This window comes from Pteropus vampyrus, unplaced genomic scaffold (genome assembly GCF_000151845.1).
Source record: "Pteropus vampyrus isolate Shadow unplaced genomic scaffold, Pvam_2.0 Scaffold20, whole genome shotgun sequence".
NCBI classification, from domain to species: Eukaryota; Metazoa; Chordata; class Mammalia; order Chiroptera; family Pteropodidae; genus Pteropus; species Pteropus vampyrus.
In genome coordinates, this window is record NW_011888801.1 from 6851027 (window position 1) to 6871190 (window position 20164).

At 44.3% G+C, this 20164-nt stretch overlaps 1 protein-coding gene and 1 pseudogene across 1 annotated transcript in view; both read left to right on the forward strand.

The window, feature by feature from the left end:
• The window catches only part of TSPAN14 (tetraspanin 14), a 46948-nt gene that overhangs the window by 4570 nt on the left and 22214 nt on the right, over positions 1 to 20164 (forward strand). Inside the window, exon 3 of the mRNA XM_023527993.1 lies at positions 13818 to 13915. Within this exon, the coding sequence (XP_023383761.1) occupies positions 13818 to 13915 (98 nt within the window). The remainder of the gene's footprint in view (positions 1 to 13817; positions 13916 to 20164) is intronic.
• Positions 7 to 8909, forward strand: LOC111736519 (annotated as a pseudogene).

Genomic DNA, 20164 nt, shown 5'->3' on the forward strand with positions numbered 1-20164 from the left:
CTTCACCCTCTTCTCTTCCTGAGTTTCCTCAACCTTAACCAGGTCTGGCAGGCCTGGCCCCGGGGCCCTCTGGGATGCAGGTGTCCTTGGGCACTGGGGGTGTCTCGGGTGTCTCGGGTGGGTCTGGGGACTGGGAAAGCTGTCTTTGCTGGCAGCCGCAGGCACCTCCTCCGAGCCTGCTGGCGAGGTCATCTTTGGGGCACAGAGCAGAGGGGTAATTGGAGCCCTCCTTTGTGAAAGGGCTTGCAGAGCCTCTCCTGGCCATCTGCTGCCACTTGCCCCGCCCAGTCCTTTCCAGCTGGATGACAGATTCACAATTGCTTGCTTTTTGTAGGAAAAAAGCATTCTACATAAAGATGTTTTGGTATATACTGAAGTTCAAAGAAATAGTCCAGAAGGGGGACTGTAAGTTTATTTTTTTGTAGTACTTTTGTAGTGGAGAAAAGTTTGAGATGCCTCTCTTGATTTTGCTAGGATCACTTGCCCACGCCCTGTATTCTGATGGAAGTAGGTGGGGGCTGGTGGGGAAGAACCTGCACCTCTAGGCCTGGGGGAGACAGTGCTGGTGGGCTAGAGAACCCTGGGTTCCCCTGCTCAGCTGCTGGCCACCTTACCCCTTCCTGCCCCCTTTTCTGGGACTGAACTATATGGATCTTCAGCTGATGCCGGATTCTGCTCAGCCATTGATTTTTTAAGTTTCCCACCACTGATTTGCATTTTTAAAAAATCTGTTCCTTCCTCAACCCCTCATTTCTTTTCTTTTGATGTTTTCAGTGCATTTTTTTTTCCCCTCCAGCAGGCTTCCCTTTTCATAGCTTGTTTGGGAAGTTTTATTAGCTCTGTGAATCCTTTTCCCTAGGCTGTTTGCATTGCTCAGTGGAGGCCAGGAGGCAGGCTGTGCCCCAGCTGTGTTAGAGGGTGCTCCCAATGCTATCCTTGGAGTGAAATGAGTGGGTTGTTTGTCTTCAAACAGTATATTGTAGCAGATTGCAATTTTGGATACAAAAGTTTTTAACATCCTACAACCACAATCTTTATACCTTTCAGGCATGAAAAAAAAATCGAAGAAAAGGAGTAAATGTGTATAATTCTAAATTTTCTTGTAGTTTCTTTGTGTAGGGGGAGAGGAGGGCGGGGGTAGGGCAACTCCTACAGAGAGCACATTTTAGATCTTCATTAGATATGCAGGTCAAATCCTTGCACTAGACTGGAGTAACTCCCTTAACGGCTGCTGAAGACCTAGTTATTGGAGCAGAATTTATTTCTCCCCAGGAGCAGCCCTACTCATCACTCGGAACATCTGTGGTGTTCAGGAGCCACTCCCACCTCAACCATTTCAACCCTGCAAGGGCAGCCATTTTAGTTGTGTCTTGGTACCACCTACAGAAATGGGGACATACTAGGGCTCTGTTGATAGTCCGCAATGGAGAGTCTTGTTGGCTGTGGCCATGCCAGTTTGCAGTGTGGTTTCCGTATCTCAGAGCACAGCCGTTCCTCCCAAACTGGTGAGTGTCTACATCTGGAATACTCATCTAGTTCACTTTTAAACCATCTGCTCTGTGCAGCATTTTCCTGACCAGTTTCCCACCTCCTCCTTCCTTCTGGTGCCCAGTCCTGCCCTCCAGCACCTTCCTGACTCCCCAGTTAGTAGAGGGAAGTGTGCCCTGAGTCACACATGGGTCTCACTCTGACTTCTTGGTCTCTACAGCCTTATGCTTGGTGCCTCATACTCAGTGGGTGCCTGAACATGCAGAAACAAGTCCTGAGGTGTTTGTCTCTCACAACAAAAGCTTTTTCACCCTGAGGGACTAGCAGAGAAAGTTTGTGTCCTGATGGATTGCTGTGCAGATTGTCTTCAGTCCTGCCAGTCTAGGGAGCCCTTAGCCCTCAGGTCTTTAGTTGATAATTCCAGAGTGGATAGAGGAGGACCCAGTCCAATCCTCCTGAGGCTTGGAGTTTAGGGCACGTTGGCCTCCAGGGTTCTTGTCCACGTTGGAGATGTCACTATAAACTGGGTCCAGATTCTCCACATTTTGTGTGCAGCTGGCTTTTGGGTGTAGACATTTCTCGTGGACTTAGGTTTTCAGAAACAGGCCTGCCATGATAATAAGGGCACTGTGCACTGTGCACTGTGGCAGGCTGAGCTTTCCATCCTTCCATGAACTGGCAGCTTCCCCTTCAACAGCAGAAGGAAAGCAGCTATGAAGCCAGGAATGCTGGGCCTCCTTTTGCTTAGCTTTTGAGAAGTTGGGGCCAGCAGCTGTGGGTGACCTAGCCCTGCCTCACCTGGGTGAGCCAGTACCATCCTGATGCTGCCCTGATGCTGCCAATGCAGTTGAATGAGCTGCTTGATGAATCATTCTCAAGATCTGTGTTTGAGCCCTAGGCTTGTTCATTGCTTAAATGTTTTATCTGACCACTCCCTCCATTTTTTTTTTTTTTTTTAAGAAAAATGACCGCAAACTACATTTTGACTTGAGTTCAGTCATTTCGTAGAATCTCCCTTAATTTGGGTTTCTTGGATCTTTCCTCATGATTAGATTCAGGTTATACATTTTCATCAGGAATACCACAGAAGCGAGGTGTCCTCAGTGCATCCCCTCGGGAGGGACTGATGTTGGCTTGATTCATAATGGTTGATGATGACAGTGATCACACTTGGTTAAGGTGATATCTGCTTGTTTCTCCCCTGCTGAGTTGCTATTGTACTCTTTGTAATTACTAAGTGTCTTATAAGGAAAGACTTTGAGACCATGTGACTATGTCATTTCTCATCAGGCTTTCATCAACTAGCTTTAGAACCTGTTATGGTGTGAATGTTTTGTGACCCCCTCCCCCATTCATTTAGTATTGAAATCCTAATACTCAATTTGATGGTATTAGGAAGTGGGGCCCTTAGTAGGTACTTAAGTCATGGGAGTGGAGCCATTATGACTAGGATTAGTGCCCTTTTAGGAGACCCCACAGAGCTCTCTTGCCCCTTCTACCATGTGAGGATGTGAGGATGTGAGGACATGGTAAAAAGATACCAGCTTTGAACCAGGAAGAAGGCCCTCACCTGACCATGTTGGTGCCTTGATTTTGGACTTCCCAGCCTCCAGAACTGTGAGAAATAAATTTCTGTTCTTTATAAGCTAGCCATTCTGTAGTATTTTGTTACAGCAGCCAGAACAGACTAAGACAGAACCCATCGATTATTTTTAATGGAATCATTTATTTCTGTTATGGTTGCTGAATGGTGATGATTTAATTCGATTAATTCCTTCTACATTTATCATTTGGTATAATGCTGTAAAGAAGTTTCCCTTCTCTCCCATTTGTTTATCCATTTATTTATATCTTAGAATGGACTCATGGATTCTTATTTAGAGTTAAAATCCATTACTATTATTGTTTATTTTGATGCTCGACTGTTTCAGACTTGGCCAGTGGGGGTTTCTTTAGACTGACTGCTTTGAAGGACAGCTCTTAAAAATGTGAATTTCCAGGTCTGTCACAGTCCCATTGAAGTCTCATGAGCATTTTGGAAAAAGCTTCTTGAGTGATTCTGATGTTCTGTGGAATTCGGGATCAGCCCGACCAGGCCTATCTTTTTCAAGTGTGTACCTCACAGAACCTCCCCTTTCCTCCCAGCCACCTGAACTGACAAGTGACCTGGCCACTTTCATGCTGGGTTTTTGGGTCAGAGTTTTTTTTTTAACAAAGACTCCTATAGCTTAAAAAGTAATAAAAATAGTAAGTTTGAAAATCACTGGATTAGGTGACCTCCATTCCAGGCCCAGCATTTCTCTCACTGAGACATCGCCTCCTCGCTTTCCTCCTCTGACCCACATCCATTCCTCCTTCTTTCCCGATGGCAGTACTGAGATAGACAAATGTCTCCTCACCATATTAACAAAGAGGCCCCTTGGTGCTCCTTAAACTTAGCAGGTTTGGGGTTGTGGTTTTTTTGCTGGTGGAAACTCATAAAGCTGTTTGCTAGTTCAGAGTATCATACAGGAAGCCAAGCACCTAGAACCCCATGCCTGTCGGAGAGCCTGGTGGGGCTCATAACTCATGGCCTAGGCTTTCTTAGACCTCCACATGAAGGTCATCTCAGGGCTAGCAGTCAAGGGACTGAGGGTCTTAGAACTTTGGGAACCTCCCTTGCCCCATCACTCTAACCCCTGAGTGGCCTTGTAGTATCTTCCTGTGGTAAGTGTTAAACTTCTGGATCCCTATGAGTGATTACTGCCCCTGTTCCAATTTCCATTGTTTCTGGCAAAGCTTGGGTATAGGGATTTGGGCCCTAAGGCTATGGGTTAGAGTAGGACATAGATACTTCTTACTCTCAGAGTGATGAGTCAGAACTGAGTGGGGAGCTCATGGATTTGAGCCCCTCCTTTCCCTCTCTGAGGGTGCCAGTGCTTTGGGGCTGAGAGACACCTTTCCTCCATGTAGGATTCCTATGGACAGGGAGGCAGCCTGTTCTGGCCTGCCTTTGTGATCCTCTTTCTTACTGGAACCTATTCCCCCCACATGCATTCATCTGTCGCCTCCTAGACTTCTCCCTTTGGGCCCTCTCACCTTTTCCTTTGCCCTGTCTGAATGTTCCCAGCACCCAGTGGGCTCTGAGGACTCCTTTCTATGATGGTAGGAATGTTCAGGGCCTATGGTGTACTCTATGGAGGTGCAGCAGAACCCCTAGCTTCCTTGGCAGTATGGCTGCCCTTCCTTGGGATGGGTCTGTGACCAGGTCAGGTGTTAATTTTGGAGCCTCGAATGCCAAGTGAGAAGGATGAATCTTGGTGAATGGCTGACTGGAGTATGAGGGAGAGAGGAGGCAGCAGGATAACTTGGTTTCTAGCTTGGGATGTGGGTGATAGTGTTGTCCAGGTATAGCATATTTCAACTGGATTCTCTGCTAGAGTCTCACAAGAGATCAGCAGGGCTGCATTTCTTTCTGGAGGCTCTAGGGAAGAAGAGTCCACTTCCGAGTTCACTCAGGTTGTTGGCAGAATCTAGTTTCTTGCTGTTGTAGGGCTGAGGTCCTGTTTCCTTATTGTCAGCCAGACTACCATTAACTCCTGAAGCCTCTTTCTGGTTCTTGCATATGAGTCCTATATCTCAGATCCTGAAACAATGCATTGTATTCTTCTCATTCTTGGAATCTCTCTTACTACTGCTCTCAGCTGGGAGAAAGCTCTGCTTTTAAGGGTTCACATAATTACATTGGACCAGTTTAGATAATTTTCCTATTTTAAGGTCAGTTGATTCGTCACCTTAATTATATCTGCAGTCTTTTTTCCCTTTCTTTTATATGGTTATAAATTATACCTCTCTTTTTTTTTTTTTTGCTCGATAAAAAAGATGGCAATTAAAATATTTTGAAGACTTTTTAGAGGTCTGGGTAAAAATGGTGGATTGAGTGGAGGCACCTAATTTTACTTTATCCTAAAACTCCACAAAAGTTAAGATAAAGGGAATTTTTAAAAAGAAATCAATCAAAGGGAATTTTAAAAAAGGAATCAATGTACAAGAACAGGGAGAAGAGGAGAGGAGAGAACAGCAAGAAAACATTTACAAGCCAGGAATAGATGGATGAGTGACCCAGTTTAAAATGTAGGTGTTGGTATCACCATTTTATTAATTGGGGGGGGGGGGCGAAGATCAAAGGAGCATTGGAGGTAGCTAAATATAAGAACTGTTTGAAAGCAGTTGATGTGTTAGATACTTAGATCCCTTTCCTTCCTCCATGATGGGTGGTGACTGCCTCTCCCCTCTCCCTGGACGCTGGAGATTCATTCTGCAGAAGGAAAAACTTCAGGTACTCTTGGAGGTTCATATGGAGATCATCTCCACTCTCCAGCCTTCTACCCCCACTTGGTTTCTAGAACACTAACAGCCAGCCCCTCCCCTTCTAGGCAGGAGATTAAAAGAGATCTCACTGGGGAACCTGACTGGCCTAAGAGGAAATAACTAAAGATGTTGAAAATGAGGATCTCCCAGCAGATGGCTCAGCAAGATCACCCTACACAGAAACTCACCTGCCTAAGGACTCAACTCTTCCAGATAGTTCTTAGGCATTCAGTTTACTCTTAGTCATGAGGATTACTTGAGCATGAGGATTATGGAGGATTCCTAACACCTGAAAAAAGTGCCTAACATGAAGGGAAGCAAAATAAATTGGAAAAAAAAAGCAACATTAAACATTCTATTTAGAGAGAAGAACATCTTGAAAACAAATAGACATTTTCCTAGAGATAAGAGAAATATCATATCTATGAAAGTAAGAATAGGATACTATAAAACAATTTTGAAAACAAAAAAGTACTAAAAGTTAAAAAAATAAGGTCAGAGCAAAGCTATCAATAGAATTATTAGAAGATAAAGGTGAAAGAGTCTTCCAGAAAATAAAGAAGATGAAGAGATGGATAATAGAGCAGAAGAGGTAAGAAAATGTAAGGAACAGTCCGGATTCCCATACCCGTTAATAGGAAGGAGTTGCAGAAAGAGAACAGAGAAAAAATTACAAGTGGGAAAATCATCAAGAAAATTTCCTAGAAGAGAAGGATGTTGGTTTCCATATTAGAAAGGTTTATCAATTGTTGGACCAGGTGGTTGAAGATAGACCTAGACTAGTACTCTCATTCTTCAGTATGCTGGGGAGAAAGGGATGAACCTGCAAATTTACAGAGAGAAAGATAACAGGTCAGATACAAAGATCAGGAATCTGAGTGGTCTGGGGGCTTCTCAATACACTGGAATAGAGAGAATGTTAACAGAGCAGTAGTTTCATCATTCTCAGTGTAATTGTTTCCCAACCTGGAATTCTCTATACAGCCAGACTTTTATTCAGGTATGAATAAGGTAGAATAAAGATATTTTCAGACATACAGGATCTGGAAAACTTGCCTTTTGCACTGAAGGATTTCTCCACACAGGTGAGCAAAGACTGGATCTCTCATAGGCTGTATCCCAAATGAGGTAAGGGGAATTCTGTGCTCTAGTTCAGATGGAAGCAGCACAGAAGACTTCAGGAGAGATTTCTTCTGGAAGAAGCAGAAATACAACATCAGATGTGAGTGGATTTATTGAATTTGGAGTTAAATATTGATAGAAATCATAGAAAATTAAGCAAACAGAAAAATAAGAGAATTATTAACTCCAGAGAACAAAAAGTTGTGTAGGAAAAGAAAAGTAATCATGGTTTATATGGCTCACTGTGATAGCTCACATGGTCATAGTAATGTAAACTCTGAAAATTACTCCAGCCAATGCTATAGTTTAACTATAATTGGAGTAGAGATTTGGGAAAGAAGTGTGAGGTGGTGGTTTGGGGGTAGAGGTGGTTTGTAGATGTATAAAGAGAGTTATTATATCTTTGTCTTCCAGGGTGGGAAGCGGATAGGTAATAACTAAAACTGAAAAATTTCTAAGAGATATTTGGGATGTAAACAATGTTAGAAAACAAAATTCAACTGAATAAATTTGAAGATCTAATTGGCCTTATTAAACAAATCATGAATCAGCCAGCATCCCGTCTAGGAACTAGAAGGGCACTTTGAGGGGTTGTGCAAAATGTAAGGTTTTTAAAGAAAGAAGGGTGGGGCAGGGGCTATTGAGAAAAGAAAGGATTAGCCTCTTTCACCAAGGACCTGCCAAAATGGACCTAGTTTGCAAGGAGACTGTGAAGAAGGTGGCCTGGGTCCTCATCGAGAAGCACACGGGTCTGGGCAGTGACTTCCACAGCAGCAAGCGGGTGAGCCAGGAGGAAACCACCGTTCCCAGCAAGGAGCTCCGTAACAAGGTAGAGGTCTATGTCACACATCTGATGAAGCGGATTCAGAGGAAGTGGATTCAGAAAGACTTCATGAGAGGTGTCTCCATTAAGCTGCAGGAAGAACAGAGAAAGGAAGATAATTATGTTCCTGAGATCTGAGTCCTAGATCATTGAAGTTGATCCCGACACTAAAGAAATGCCGAAGCTTTTGGACTTTGGCAGTCTGTCCAAACTGCAGGTATCCGGCCTACAGTTAAGATGAATTTCAAAACACTACACTGAGCTGTTTGAATCTTTCTACTGTACTGTTATATTTTCAATAAACCATGGACAACCAAAAAGAAAAGGTAAAAAAGGAGTATTTTTGGGCTTGGACACATCTTTTCTTTGGGGGATAAAAGGAGAAGGTTTTTCTTCAAGCAGGTGACCTCTTCTTTCCGTGGGAGGTGGGTATTGAGAAGGGCCCATGTGACAGATTATCTACTGGTGCTTGACCAGAAAATTCCATACTAGTCGATTAAAATTATGTTTCTGAGAGAGATAAAACTGCACTTAGATCAGATGTTAAGTCTCAGTTTGGTGTCATGGGCTCCTAGCATGAGTGATGATGCCATATCGGGTTTGTGGTTTTCTCTTTAACAATGTCAAGATCAGTGAGACGTTGAAAGTATCCCTGGGAAAGGGAAGGTCTGGCCGAGGAGCTGCTGTTTTTCTCAGCGCAGCTTTTGTAATAGTTGATTCTCGGATTATGTGCGGGGATAATTTTGCAAAGGAAAAAATAGCAAGTCTGGAATGCATGCCACATGATAGGAGAAGTATTGTTTCACAAAACTTATTTTAGTTGTGCATGCAAGTATATGCACTGGATCGATTTTGTCGAATGTGTTTCTTACTGTGAGCCGTGGTCAAAATTTGAAAGCCGTTGTTTAGTGCTTTCTCATTGCCAGTTCACTTTTCACAATTGTGAATTGTTTAAATATTTTACCGTTCAGCCTGTGCTCCTTTTGTAATTAAAAAGGGGAAGAGGAGGAGGAAAGCATCTTACAGGTTAATATAATCCCAAAGTAGACAAGCCCCGTTTACAGACTGCTGAGGCCATCACCTTGGGGGCCTAGTGTCCAAGCAGGCATGCCACCCCAACTCCAGCAATGGCTTCAGTTTGCATTGATAATACAAAGGTGGTAACGGTAAGTGTGACAATGGAAACCTTTTTAGAAAATCACTTGTAAATCCTCTACCCGATGCAACTATTTTCATACTTTCATGTTCCATTTTGGCCTTTAACCACATGCTTATAAATTGTTCCATAATGGCAAACCATGGTGTTCACATTTCATACTTAATGCATGTTCTTTTTCTTCTCTTGGTTTATTTTCTTAAGACAAATTCTTAGTTATGAGTTTATTGGATTAGGGGTATGACAACTCTTTTGGGGGAAGAGATGTTAGAATGTCTGTAACCGTATTGCTACCCAATACCAGTGGTGGTTATTTTATTAAATTAAAAGTGTAAAATAATATCTCTGGATTGTCTTTAAGTTTCATTTCTAGCGAAGGTGAATATTTTCCATTAATTATATTGTCTTTCCATTTCAGTATAATGTCCAGAATTTTTGTATGTTGTAGATATTCACCCTTTGTCATAATTGCTGTAGATAACATCATTTGTTTCCTTTTTTATTTTAATGTTACTCTTAATTTTATGGGAATTTTAAAACTTTTTATCTGTTTTATATTGATATTTTTGTACTGTGGATTGTTTTTTTCCTGTTGGCTTGAAAGCAAAGGAGATTAACATAGTCCTGAAATACCCTGTTCTTTTGGGTGCGTGCCTGCATGCATCCTTTAATATTTAGATTGATTCTGGCTTATTTAGTTCCTCTCAGGTTGCTAACCAGCTATCTCAACTTTTAAATAATTCTTTGTTTTGAAAAGTTGATTTTTGACAAACACATGCCTCCTATTTGCCATGCAAATGCTTTATTCTGTTGAAATAGTTTGAAGACTTGGAATTACATTTTTCTGATAATTGTTTCCTATGCAAAAAAACACAAAATAGCTTTTGGAGATCTTTTTCTGTTGGCAGTGGTGATTAGTATTTGGGCAAAATTTATCCATATTCTTTTAGGAAACTAAGACTGTGTATATTTTAAGGTAAATGGTCTAAGTGTTAAATACATTAGTTTGTAGAGAGCTAAGTTCTTCTGATGTAACTTGGTTTAGCAAATAAGTGGGATGTCAGGGACCACTGTCACTTTGGAGTCATTCTGGCTGAATTTTGGGTTAGATCTGGATTCTAGATAAAAGCACCACTGCTTTTATCGCCTTCTTGGGGTTCTTTGTAAATGCAGCTAACACCTCAGGGTGGTGGCTCAGAAGTATCATCAGCCTTTTTTCCTTCATTGAGATTCTCCGGCCACTAAGCCAGATCTCAGGGGCTCAACATTGAGCCCTGTGTTGGAAGATGCAGCTTAGTTTGGGGTCCAAAAAAAAATCTCCCCATTACCTCCTTCAGTTTAAATTCTGGTTTGTGCCTATGTGGAGTCCAGGATCTTCTGGTGACACTGCGGTTCAAGACCTGCTTCTTTCTCCCCGTAGGCCGGCAAAACAGGCAGTCTTTCTTCACTGCTCCTTAGGTTAAGTGGGGGGCAGGGCCGGGGTGGGGTGGGGCGATGTAGATCTCCGATGTCACTAGTCGGTTGATTGCCTTTTCTTCACATGAGAAGGACTCAACAGTAGGTGAAGAAAGACTAAGACGTTTCCCTTTAACAGTTTCTTCTTTTGTGGGTCGGAGTGGGGAAATAAGTGTAACTGGGACATCCCTGACCCTAGACCTCGTAGGGTTATCCTGGTCCAACAAAAACACATACTGCCTGTGCCAGCGCTCTGAGTCGTGTGTGGCAAGTGTGTAAGGGGACATGTATGAGCTTGGTACCTTGTGTCATTGATAATTAGGGTGTTTCTTTCTAGTTCACTGGAGTGCACCTGGCTAGTATAGTTCTTAGTGTCTAAGTTACCTGGAGTTTATGTCATGGTTGTGGAGATTCTCTGGGTGTGATTTGGACTCTGCTGTCTGTGAAAGCAGAGTTGTTTCCTGGTTGGTTGTATGTCTGTGGAGCGAGGTCCGGGGAGCCTCTAGAAGAGCGGGAAGTGGATGGTGTGGAAGTGAGTGCGCTGTGGGGAATCTGCACTGCAGAGTACTGGCTGGTCCCGCTGCCACCTGGGTGCCCATAAAGCTCCCTGTGGCCTTGCCACGTTCTCCATGCTTCACTGAAGAGCTAAAGGAGACCACGGATCTTTATAGTCCCTGTGCCACATCAGGGTAATCATTTTCCAAAGGTCCAGGCAGGGGGTAGGCGGGGATCACCAGTACTGTGGGAAGCTTACAGACATATGCTAATTAGTTGGTTTCTTTGTTTTCTCCTTTGGAGAAAGGAGGGAGTCTGGCTTTGTTTCCTACTTCAAAGCATTTGGGAGAACTCTCTACTGTGGTTAGGTTAAGTGATGTCCAAGGAGTAGCCTCTAGGGTTCCTGAATTTTGGGTACCATGCCTGAGCAGACCAGTTCCCCATTCCCTGGGGCCCAGTTCCCGGGAGGGCATGGCCACCCACCTTCCAGGCTTCTCTAGGAACCATGAAGCGGTGGGGAGTGCTTTGGCATTCCAAGGAACAGGATTGTCTTGTCTATAAAAAGGAGCAGCACCAGGAGGCCAAAATATTCTACCATGTAGAATATTTTCTTGCTTCATAGGGCATTTCTAGCCAAGTTGGCTGTTTTCTGCAATAAACTTACTTGAGTTTTTGTTAAAATTTTTTTTTTTCTCCCATATGCATGAATCTAGTCATCTGTAGCTAGGAAAACAAAACAGTGCTTTTGGGCTTCGTGATCTGCGAAACCAATGGGTGAGTGAGTATTGGTTACCTTTAGTTAGTTGCCTACCAGGAGCCATCCCTACCGCACCACGACAGCTAACAGGGTCCTTCCACCTTTGCAAAGAGTCCCACAGGGACTGCAGCTCTCGGCGCCCAGGCTGATACCTGGTCTGTTGGGCATATCAGAATTACCTGGGGAATCTGTTAAAAATGTAGTTTCTGGGTCCCAACCCAGACCTACTTATCAGAACCTCTAGAGTTATAGGGCCGTGAAATCTGTATTTAGAATCAGTCATTCTGATGCTACTAGCTGGTCTCAACACTAATGACATTAAGGATTGGTCACTAACAGTTCTGTTTTAGTTGAGGATGCTGAGGCTCTCAGACGACAGGGACTTGCCTGGGGTCAGATCGTGTTGCTGGAGGAAGAGGGCTCTGCCTGGGAGCTCCTGCTCACCAGTTTGCATCCCCCTTGTGGCCTAGGCTGTGCTCGGGCCTCCTGTGTGTCCTTGTGTCCAGTAGTGTCCTTCAGCATTGTGTTCACACTCACTCTTGGAGAGGACTTTTGTGAAAGTGCTCTTCTGATAGCGGAATGGAGAGTTGGGGGTGGGATGCTGTGTTCCTGTCCCCTCCCTGGCTGGTGTTTGAGGCAGACAGGACTGGCTTTCCCAGCAGGGCGTTGGCTACTCTCCCATCTTTTTTGCAGGGAGGGGGCGAGTGAACGGTGGTATCCAAGCTGTGCCTGTTGAGTCTGCTCGGTGGGAAGGATGGTTGAGCAGTCATAGCACCCATTTCCAGAGCGATATGATTTTCATGTCCCTGCTTGGCACCACTTCTCAGAACATTACACACCAGAGGCTAGGCCACTGAGGCCATCTCATAGGAACGGATTTTGCAGTAGCCACTCCACAGCGAGGTGAGGGGGCAGAAGCTAGTTTCTTACCGGTGACTGTGGGTTGTCTCCTCACTGCTGGAGTAGCCTTGTTTGTTTTCGCCTTGGGGCCTATTATGTTTTGTCCTTCTCACCCTTAGAAGTGGGAGGCAAATGGAGCTGGGGATAAACATTCCTTGTAAGCCACAGATCTCACCCTGCTCTGTGGGTCAGCTTGAGACATGCTGCAGGGAACATGGTGGAGGGGTTAGAGGCTCACCTGGATTATCACTGGTTTCCAAAAGGAAAGTAGTAAAGGTGGGTCGAGACCTTCAAATTCCCCTTCGAGAGCACCAACTTTTTGTAGGATTCTGTGAGAAACTTTGGGAGATGGACACAGTTAAAAAAGAGTGACCCCCACCCTTCACTCCATGTGGTTTAGAGTGCTCTGTAACTGAAGCTTTACTACAGCCCCAGGAGGCCAAAACAGTGGTCTCGTTGGGTGGTGTGGGATGTTAAGAGGTGGAGTGGGGGTGGGGTGTAGGCGAGGTTAAGCAGGAGGGGAAGAGGAGGGAGGAGTGGAGTGAATGCTGGACTCACAGGATCTCTGTCCAGGGCACGGTGCTCAGCCTTCCTCACCTGTGTAAGGGCTGAGCTTGGAAGATTGTCTCAGAAAATCTTAGATGAACGAATATGGAGTCTTAATTCTAGCTTTTCTTTACCTGTCAATTATGTCCAAACCTGGCACTTCTGTCTTCTTCCAAACGTGGCTCTCAGTGGGAAGCCCCCATTTCTTGGTTTGGCCCTCAACTCCTGGCTGTTTTGCCCCAGGCAGCGGTAGGTGGAAGGAAGGTGGACCATGGAATCCCCCGTCCTTGGTTCAGATCCTGGGCCCTGTCATTTTTGTCTTGTCCTTGGGCAAGTCACATGACCTTTCTGAACTCTTTCCTCCATCATGAAGTGGAAAAATCAGTACTCAATGGAGAGGTGATGAGATAAATGTTTGAGAAGGCTCCAAGCAGAAGTCCTGATATTTAGGAGTCACTTTAAAAATTACCATTTTCCATTCTTTTGCAAATTTTTTTATTCTTTTGGCTGCTTTTGGAAAATTGACTTAACCTGATTTTTGACTAAGCTATAGTTGACATTGATGGTAAAACTGTGTCTGGATGAGTAAAAACACAGAGAAACAATTTGGAGATTTCTGGAGTCTGTGTATGAACTTTACCTTTGCCCTTTCCTTGGGGAGCAGATTTTGGGGAGATGTTTTGAAAATGAACCTGCCACCTCATCGCTCCCATGTCTCTCCACAGATCCTGCTTTTCAGAAGATGCACTATTATAGATACTCTAATGCTGAGGTCAGCTGCTGGTACAAGTACCTCCTCTTCAGTTACAACATCGTCTTCTGGGTGAGTGGATAAGAGTGGCCGCACCCCTTGCTTAGTCCTTCATTTAATAAATCAGGATTCTTCTCACACTTGACTTGTCAGGCCCCCCCGGGCCTCTGGATGGGCAGGGTTGATGAGTCCTGTCCTAGCAACAAGAAAATTATGAAATAGACCCTGAAGTGCCTTGATGGGGAAGGCCAAAGTGATCGAAAACCAGACTGAGGGGCTCCTATCCCAGCCTTGGGGGTTCAGGAAGGTTTCGAGCTCTGGCCCAGATGTGTGTCTGTTTACCCCCGTCCTTGTCCGAGAAATGCCTTAATGAGACATCGGCATTGTGTGCTTCTGCCTGTAGACCAGGCCCTTTTCTAAGTTCTAGAAAGTAAACTGGATAAAGACAATAAAGCCTTGCCCTGTGGTGCTTGTGTTTAACTAAAAGTGGTATTAGCCTGCTGAGCAGTGGAGCAGGGACGGGGAAGCTTCTTGGTTAGGGTGGTGAGGGAAGGACATTCTGAGTTGATGACTTGTAGGCCGAAACCTCAGTTCTGGTGAAGAGGCAGCCACATGGAGGCAGGGAGAGAAGCATTTGCAAAGGGCCTGGGGCAGGAATGAGCTTGATATATGCAGGGTACAAAGAGAAGGGCATGGGGCTAGAGCCAAGTGAATGCAGGGGAGAGGAGACAAAGGTGAAGACAGAGGCACGAAGGAGCCAGGTCGTGTAGGACCGTACAGTTCTCCGTAAGTACTTGGAATGATTTTCTACTTTTAAAAGTAACTCTTGGTAGGTTATAAGTTGGATGGTGTGATATGAGTTTTGAATGATTCTCCATAGTGAGAGGATGGATGGTGGTACCATGTTCTGAGATGGAATTTTGGGGCAGAAGGGTTTGAAATGGTCTCTTAGCCAGTTACATAGACATGGTAGTTTCCTGTGTCGGTGACCATCCTGGAGAGGAAAGTCTTGGCCACATCAAAAGAAGAGGTAGACTGGATGAGATCATTGCAGGAGAACATGTTGACTAAGAAGAGGAGAGGTTTGGATATTAAGCCCCGGAATGCTGGAGGTGAGATTGAGGAGGAAAGTCCACCCCAAAGTTGGCGGTGAGTGAGTGGCCTACGGTGAAAGGAAGACCTAGAGGTTTTGTATCATGGAAACCTTGAGAGAAAACCTTTCAAGCAGAGAGGAGCAGTCAGCTGAACCACAGAGAGGTGAAGAAGGACAAGGACAGAAAATTGTCACTGGCTTTGACAAGGTGGAGGTTGGTGACCTTGACCAGAGCTGTTGCGTGCTCTGGGGGGGACTGAAACTCACGTGGAATTGGCTGAGGGGCCGGTGAAACGTGGAGACTGGTGACTCCTGACAGTTCTTTCAAGGACTCTTGTCTGAAAGAGGAGCAGAACGATTGGGCACTGGCTGGCGATAGTCCAGAGGTTAAAGGAGATATAGCATGTTGTGTTGCCAGTGTGATTGCTCCAGGGGGAGGCAGAGATTGATTCTCTGCAGGAGGACATGATCAAGCACAGAGGCTTTTAAAACCATTAAGCAAGCACCATTTATCAGTGTCTGTGTGTGGCAGACACAGAGGTAGGGACAGAATGAATGACCATGATGCCACATTTTGCCTCTGCTGTGGATTTTGCCATTTCCTACTTGGACTGAAACTTTTTTCTTTACATTTATTTTTAATTATAGTTGACATTTGCTATCATTAGTTTCAGGTGTAAAACATAGTGATTCAACGTTTATGTATCTTATGAAGTGATCACCACAATAAGTCTAGTGACCATCTGTCACTATACATAGTTATTAGGACTGGAACTCTTGAAAACAAAGCAGACTCACCAAGACTTCTCAGCCTTTTACCCTTGATTATACAGCATCATCTCTTGATAATTTATCTCAAAGTTTTGGGGGTTTTCTGTCCTGGAGAAACAGGGTGGGATTCAGTGGCAGGTCCATTCACCCCAGGTCTTTTCCTGTGCTCAGACAACTTTTCACTGACCCCATCATTGCCACTGAGGCCAGGCAGTGCTGGTCATTGGATGTGGTTCCTGTGGACCCCTCCTGATGGGAGGAGTGGCTGTCCCCACCTCGGGATGTATGGCTTACCAGACCTGCATTATTCCCTGACTGGAAGAGAGCCCTTTGTCCCTACCTGGACTCCCTGCCCCCGGCCAGGTGTATGATGGAGGGCCACCTGGCCTAGGCAGGCAGCCTTGCACTTTGGACACTTTTACACCCAGCCGTCATCCCCGCTGCCGGCTGAGCTTGCTTGCCTCTGTGCCTCAGCTTCTGACTCATGCTGGTTTTTGCAGCTAGAGTGAAACTCTCGACTGTTGCCGTGGCTGAGGGTATCTCTGTATCTTTTTTTTCAGAAGCATTTTAGAGGACATTCTAGGGAAGCTTTATTCACTTGCCTGATGATACCTTTGCAGCACTGAATTCAAATAGTGGAGTTCATGAATCCAGAACTGTAGCAGTCTGGTGATTGAAGGGTACTGCAGCATTATCAGAGTTTTGCAGAATTGGTGATGCACGTGGTTGAGAGTTAATCATTTTTCAGTTAGTGTGCACTGGGGCAGAACAGGAAGGGACAAAAAGGAACATTCAGGAAAATGAGACCTGAAGAGAACTTGGTGGGGAAATGGAGAGGGGGAGACCAGGCACCTGGCTGGGGAAGGCTACTCAGCTCCTCCCACTAGGTTCTTGGCAATGATTTGTTGTCTTCATCTGCACAGGAGCTAAAAATATGGAGTGAGGCCTGAGAAGGGAGGCCCCTGGGGCCCAGTCTAGACTCTCACCTGAACTAGTGACCTTCTTGGTAAGCCTCAGTGTATTCATTGTGAAATATTGATCTCACTTGTCTGCTGCCTGCCTCACAAAGTTGCTGAAAATGTCTAAAATGATGTCAAGCCCTTACCTCCTTACAGAAGTTCTCTTTTATAAGTGGAGAAAAATACAAAAATAGAATATAATATAATGAACGCCCACATTCCCATCATCTAGCTTCAAAAATTACCAACTCATCCATCTTGTTTAGTTTATACCCCACCCCCACCCCTTGGATATTTTGAAGCAAAGCACAGATAGATCATTTTGCACAGAGATTTTTTATAGTATTTGTTTTGTTTTGATGAACTAACAATGAGCAGTGGAGCAGAAGGATTGCGGTGTTGATGGGGGACCTGGGCTCAGCAGGCAGGTTTGAATATGCAGAAGGCAATCTGTTGTTTCTTTGACCAATTCTAGGTGCTGCAACAAGCATAGTTTTATTTAGCATTTGTCCAGTTCAGAATTATTTTCACAGTAACATTCTTTATAACAAATACCTGCAACACTCTAGCAGTTTTCTTAAGCTTCTCTCCCTTCAATTAAGGTGCTGAGATTTTTTTCAAGAGGCCAGTGATGGTAATACTCACTTGGGGTGAGAAACGTGTATGCCACTAACGTCTGTGCCTCGGTTCTGAACTGCGTGTTTTCCCAGTGAGCATGGAGCTAGGCTTCATGAGATTCTCATCACAGGGATGTCAGGGAAACCGTGCTTCAGCCAACATAGCATTTTGAGGGCACTAGCACTTTTTACATTTTTTTCCCCATTATAATCATTCTTTGGTTGTGTTAGACCTATGTCTAGTGCAAATTCTAGTTTTAACTTAGGAAATACAAATCAAAACCACAGAATGATACCAATTTACACCCACGAAGATGGCTATTATGGAAAAAAACAGAAAATAGCAGATGTTGGCGAGAGTATAGAGCACTTGGGACCCTTGTACACTGTTTGTGAGATTGTAAAATGGTGCAGCTGCTATGGAAAATAGTGTGGCAGTTCCTCGAAAAGTTAAAAAATAGAATTACCATAGGACCCAGCAATTATCCTTCTGGGCATATGCCCCAAAGAATTGAAAGCAGGATCTTAAAGAGATACCCGCACATCCATGTTCATAGCAGCATTATTCACAACAGCCAAAGTGTGGAAATAACTAGGTATCTACCGACGGGTGAATGGATAAACGAAATGTGGTCTATACATGCAATGGAATGTCATTCAGCCTTAAAAAAGAAGGCAGTCCTGTTATATGCTACAACATGAATGAAACTTGAGGACATTATGCTAAGCGAAATAAGCCAGTTACAAAAGGACAAGTACTGTATGATTCCACTTACACGAGGTACTAGAGTAGTCAAATTTGTAGAAACAGAAAGTAGAAGGGTGGTTGCCTGGGGTAGGGGGAAGGGAGAATGAGAAGTTATTGTTTAATGGGTACACAGTGTCAGTTTTGCAAGCTAAAAAGTTCTGTGGATGGTGGCAATGGTTGCATGACAGTATGAATGTACTTAGTGCTACTAAGCTGTACACTTAAATATGCTTAACTTTCTGTTATGTATACTTTACTGTAATTAAGATTAAAAAAATATATATCTTACTTTGACTTGCAGAAGAAGAGAAGCTGAGACACATGTATGTTAGAGGAGCTGTTTATGGCCCTTTGTTCATTTTTACCCACTTGGTTCCACAAAGAATTTGTGCTTTCCTGGTTTTCCTGAGTGAATCCTCTAAAGCAGTGGCCCCTAACCTTTTTGGTACCAGGAACCAGTGCTCCTATGAGAATCTAATGCCTGATGGAGCTGAGGCAGTGATGCTAGCGCTGGGGAGCGGCTGCAAATACAGATGAAGCTTCACTAGTTCACCCGCCACTCACCTCCTGCTGTGTGGCCTGTTTCCTAACAGGCCATGGACTGGTCCTGGTGCACAGCCCGGGGTTTGGGGATCCCTGCTCTAGAAAGATGATCCAGATAATGCCAGAAATTCCACGGTTGTTTCCCACCACAAGTGTTGAGTTTAATCTGCCAAAGGTTCGGATAAAGCCCTTGCCCGGATCTATTTCAGAGGTGGATTGAAAGTGAAGAACTGAGGCCCCTCGTGAGTATGAACAAAAGCCTGTATTACAGAGGAGAGCCCTCTGCCATTGCCCTCCTCAGTCACTTGGGCAGGTCTGCGCCACAGCTTCCTTGCTTGTGAAATGCAGGAACGAGCTTCTGAGCTTAATGTGAGTGAGAAGGAGAGTCATGGGCATTGGTGCTCTGTGACCAGCCTGACTTGAGGCCCCTTCAAAATTACAGAGGCCTCCCATGAGTAGGGTGAACATAAAATTTATGGTCCAAATTGGGAAACTTAAGAGTGAAAGGGGTTATTAAGAATTTTGCCAGAACAACCAGTGTCCCCAGGACTGTCCCAGGCAAACCAGGACATATGATGTGGTCATCTTACACAAGAGAGGCAATGCAGATTTAATGGGGAAGCACTTAAAGGTTAGCTTCCTTCCTTTGCCTCCATTTACAACATCTCTGAGTGGAGAGTCTTACTCTCTTCCTCTGGCCTTTATTGTGCTCCTCCGTTGTTGGGGAGAGGGGAGTTAGCACCTCCTGTGATAGGCTGTTGTCCGTGGATCATTCTGGCTGATAGAAAATTGCTCTTGTGTGAGCTGGGCTCTGTCCGTGTAATATCAGACCCCAAGGCCTGATCTCCGGTCTGAGTGCAGATGGTTTCTCCTCTTCCACCTCTTGTTAATTAATGCAGACAAAAAGAAAAAATCTGGTGTTTTAATAATTCATGTAGTGCCTTTTCATTTTCATTACTTAGAAGTGGTACCTTTTTCCTCTTCAAGGTTTATTTAATAAACTTTTGTAATTGCACGAAAATTCCACACAAGGCATCCCAACTGTACTACATTCCCCCTCCATGCTCCATTCTCCTGTCTGTAGTCATAGTAATTTCATATCCTCGTGAGAGTGTCCTTGCAGTCTTGATGTCTGCATTTTCATATCAGCATCACCTAGTGTAGAACATTCTAGGTTGCTACATCGTCTTCCTGATCGTATTTTTGGAAATTCCCACTTCGGACATTTAGGTTGTTTCCATTTTCTTTTCTTTCTTTCTTTCTTCTTCTGATTCTTCTTTTTAACTATCCTAGTGATTAGTTTTCTGTAATACAGATTCTTCCTTGTGGGGAAAGGTGGGAAAATATTTGCTGGGATTGATTCCCAGGAGGGGGATTAAATGAGTCAGAAAGTATGTACATTGTTTTGAGTGGCCTGACATATTTATGCAGTCAAAATTGCTTCTGTAGAAGGGCTGCCCCAATTCATAGGAAATAGATCACCTTATCTTTTGGCATATGGGGTGTTATGTGTATTTTTCCACATACAGGCTTGCCAAGGCAGAGATTAAGGATTGCTTAATCAGAGTTTCCTCTAGAACTAGGAGTTGC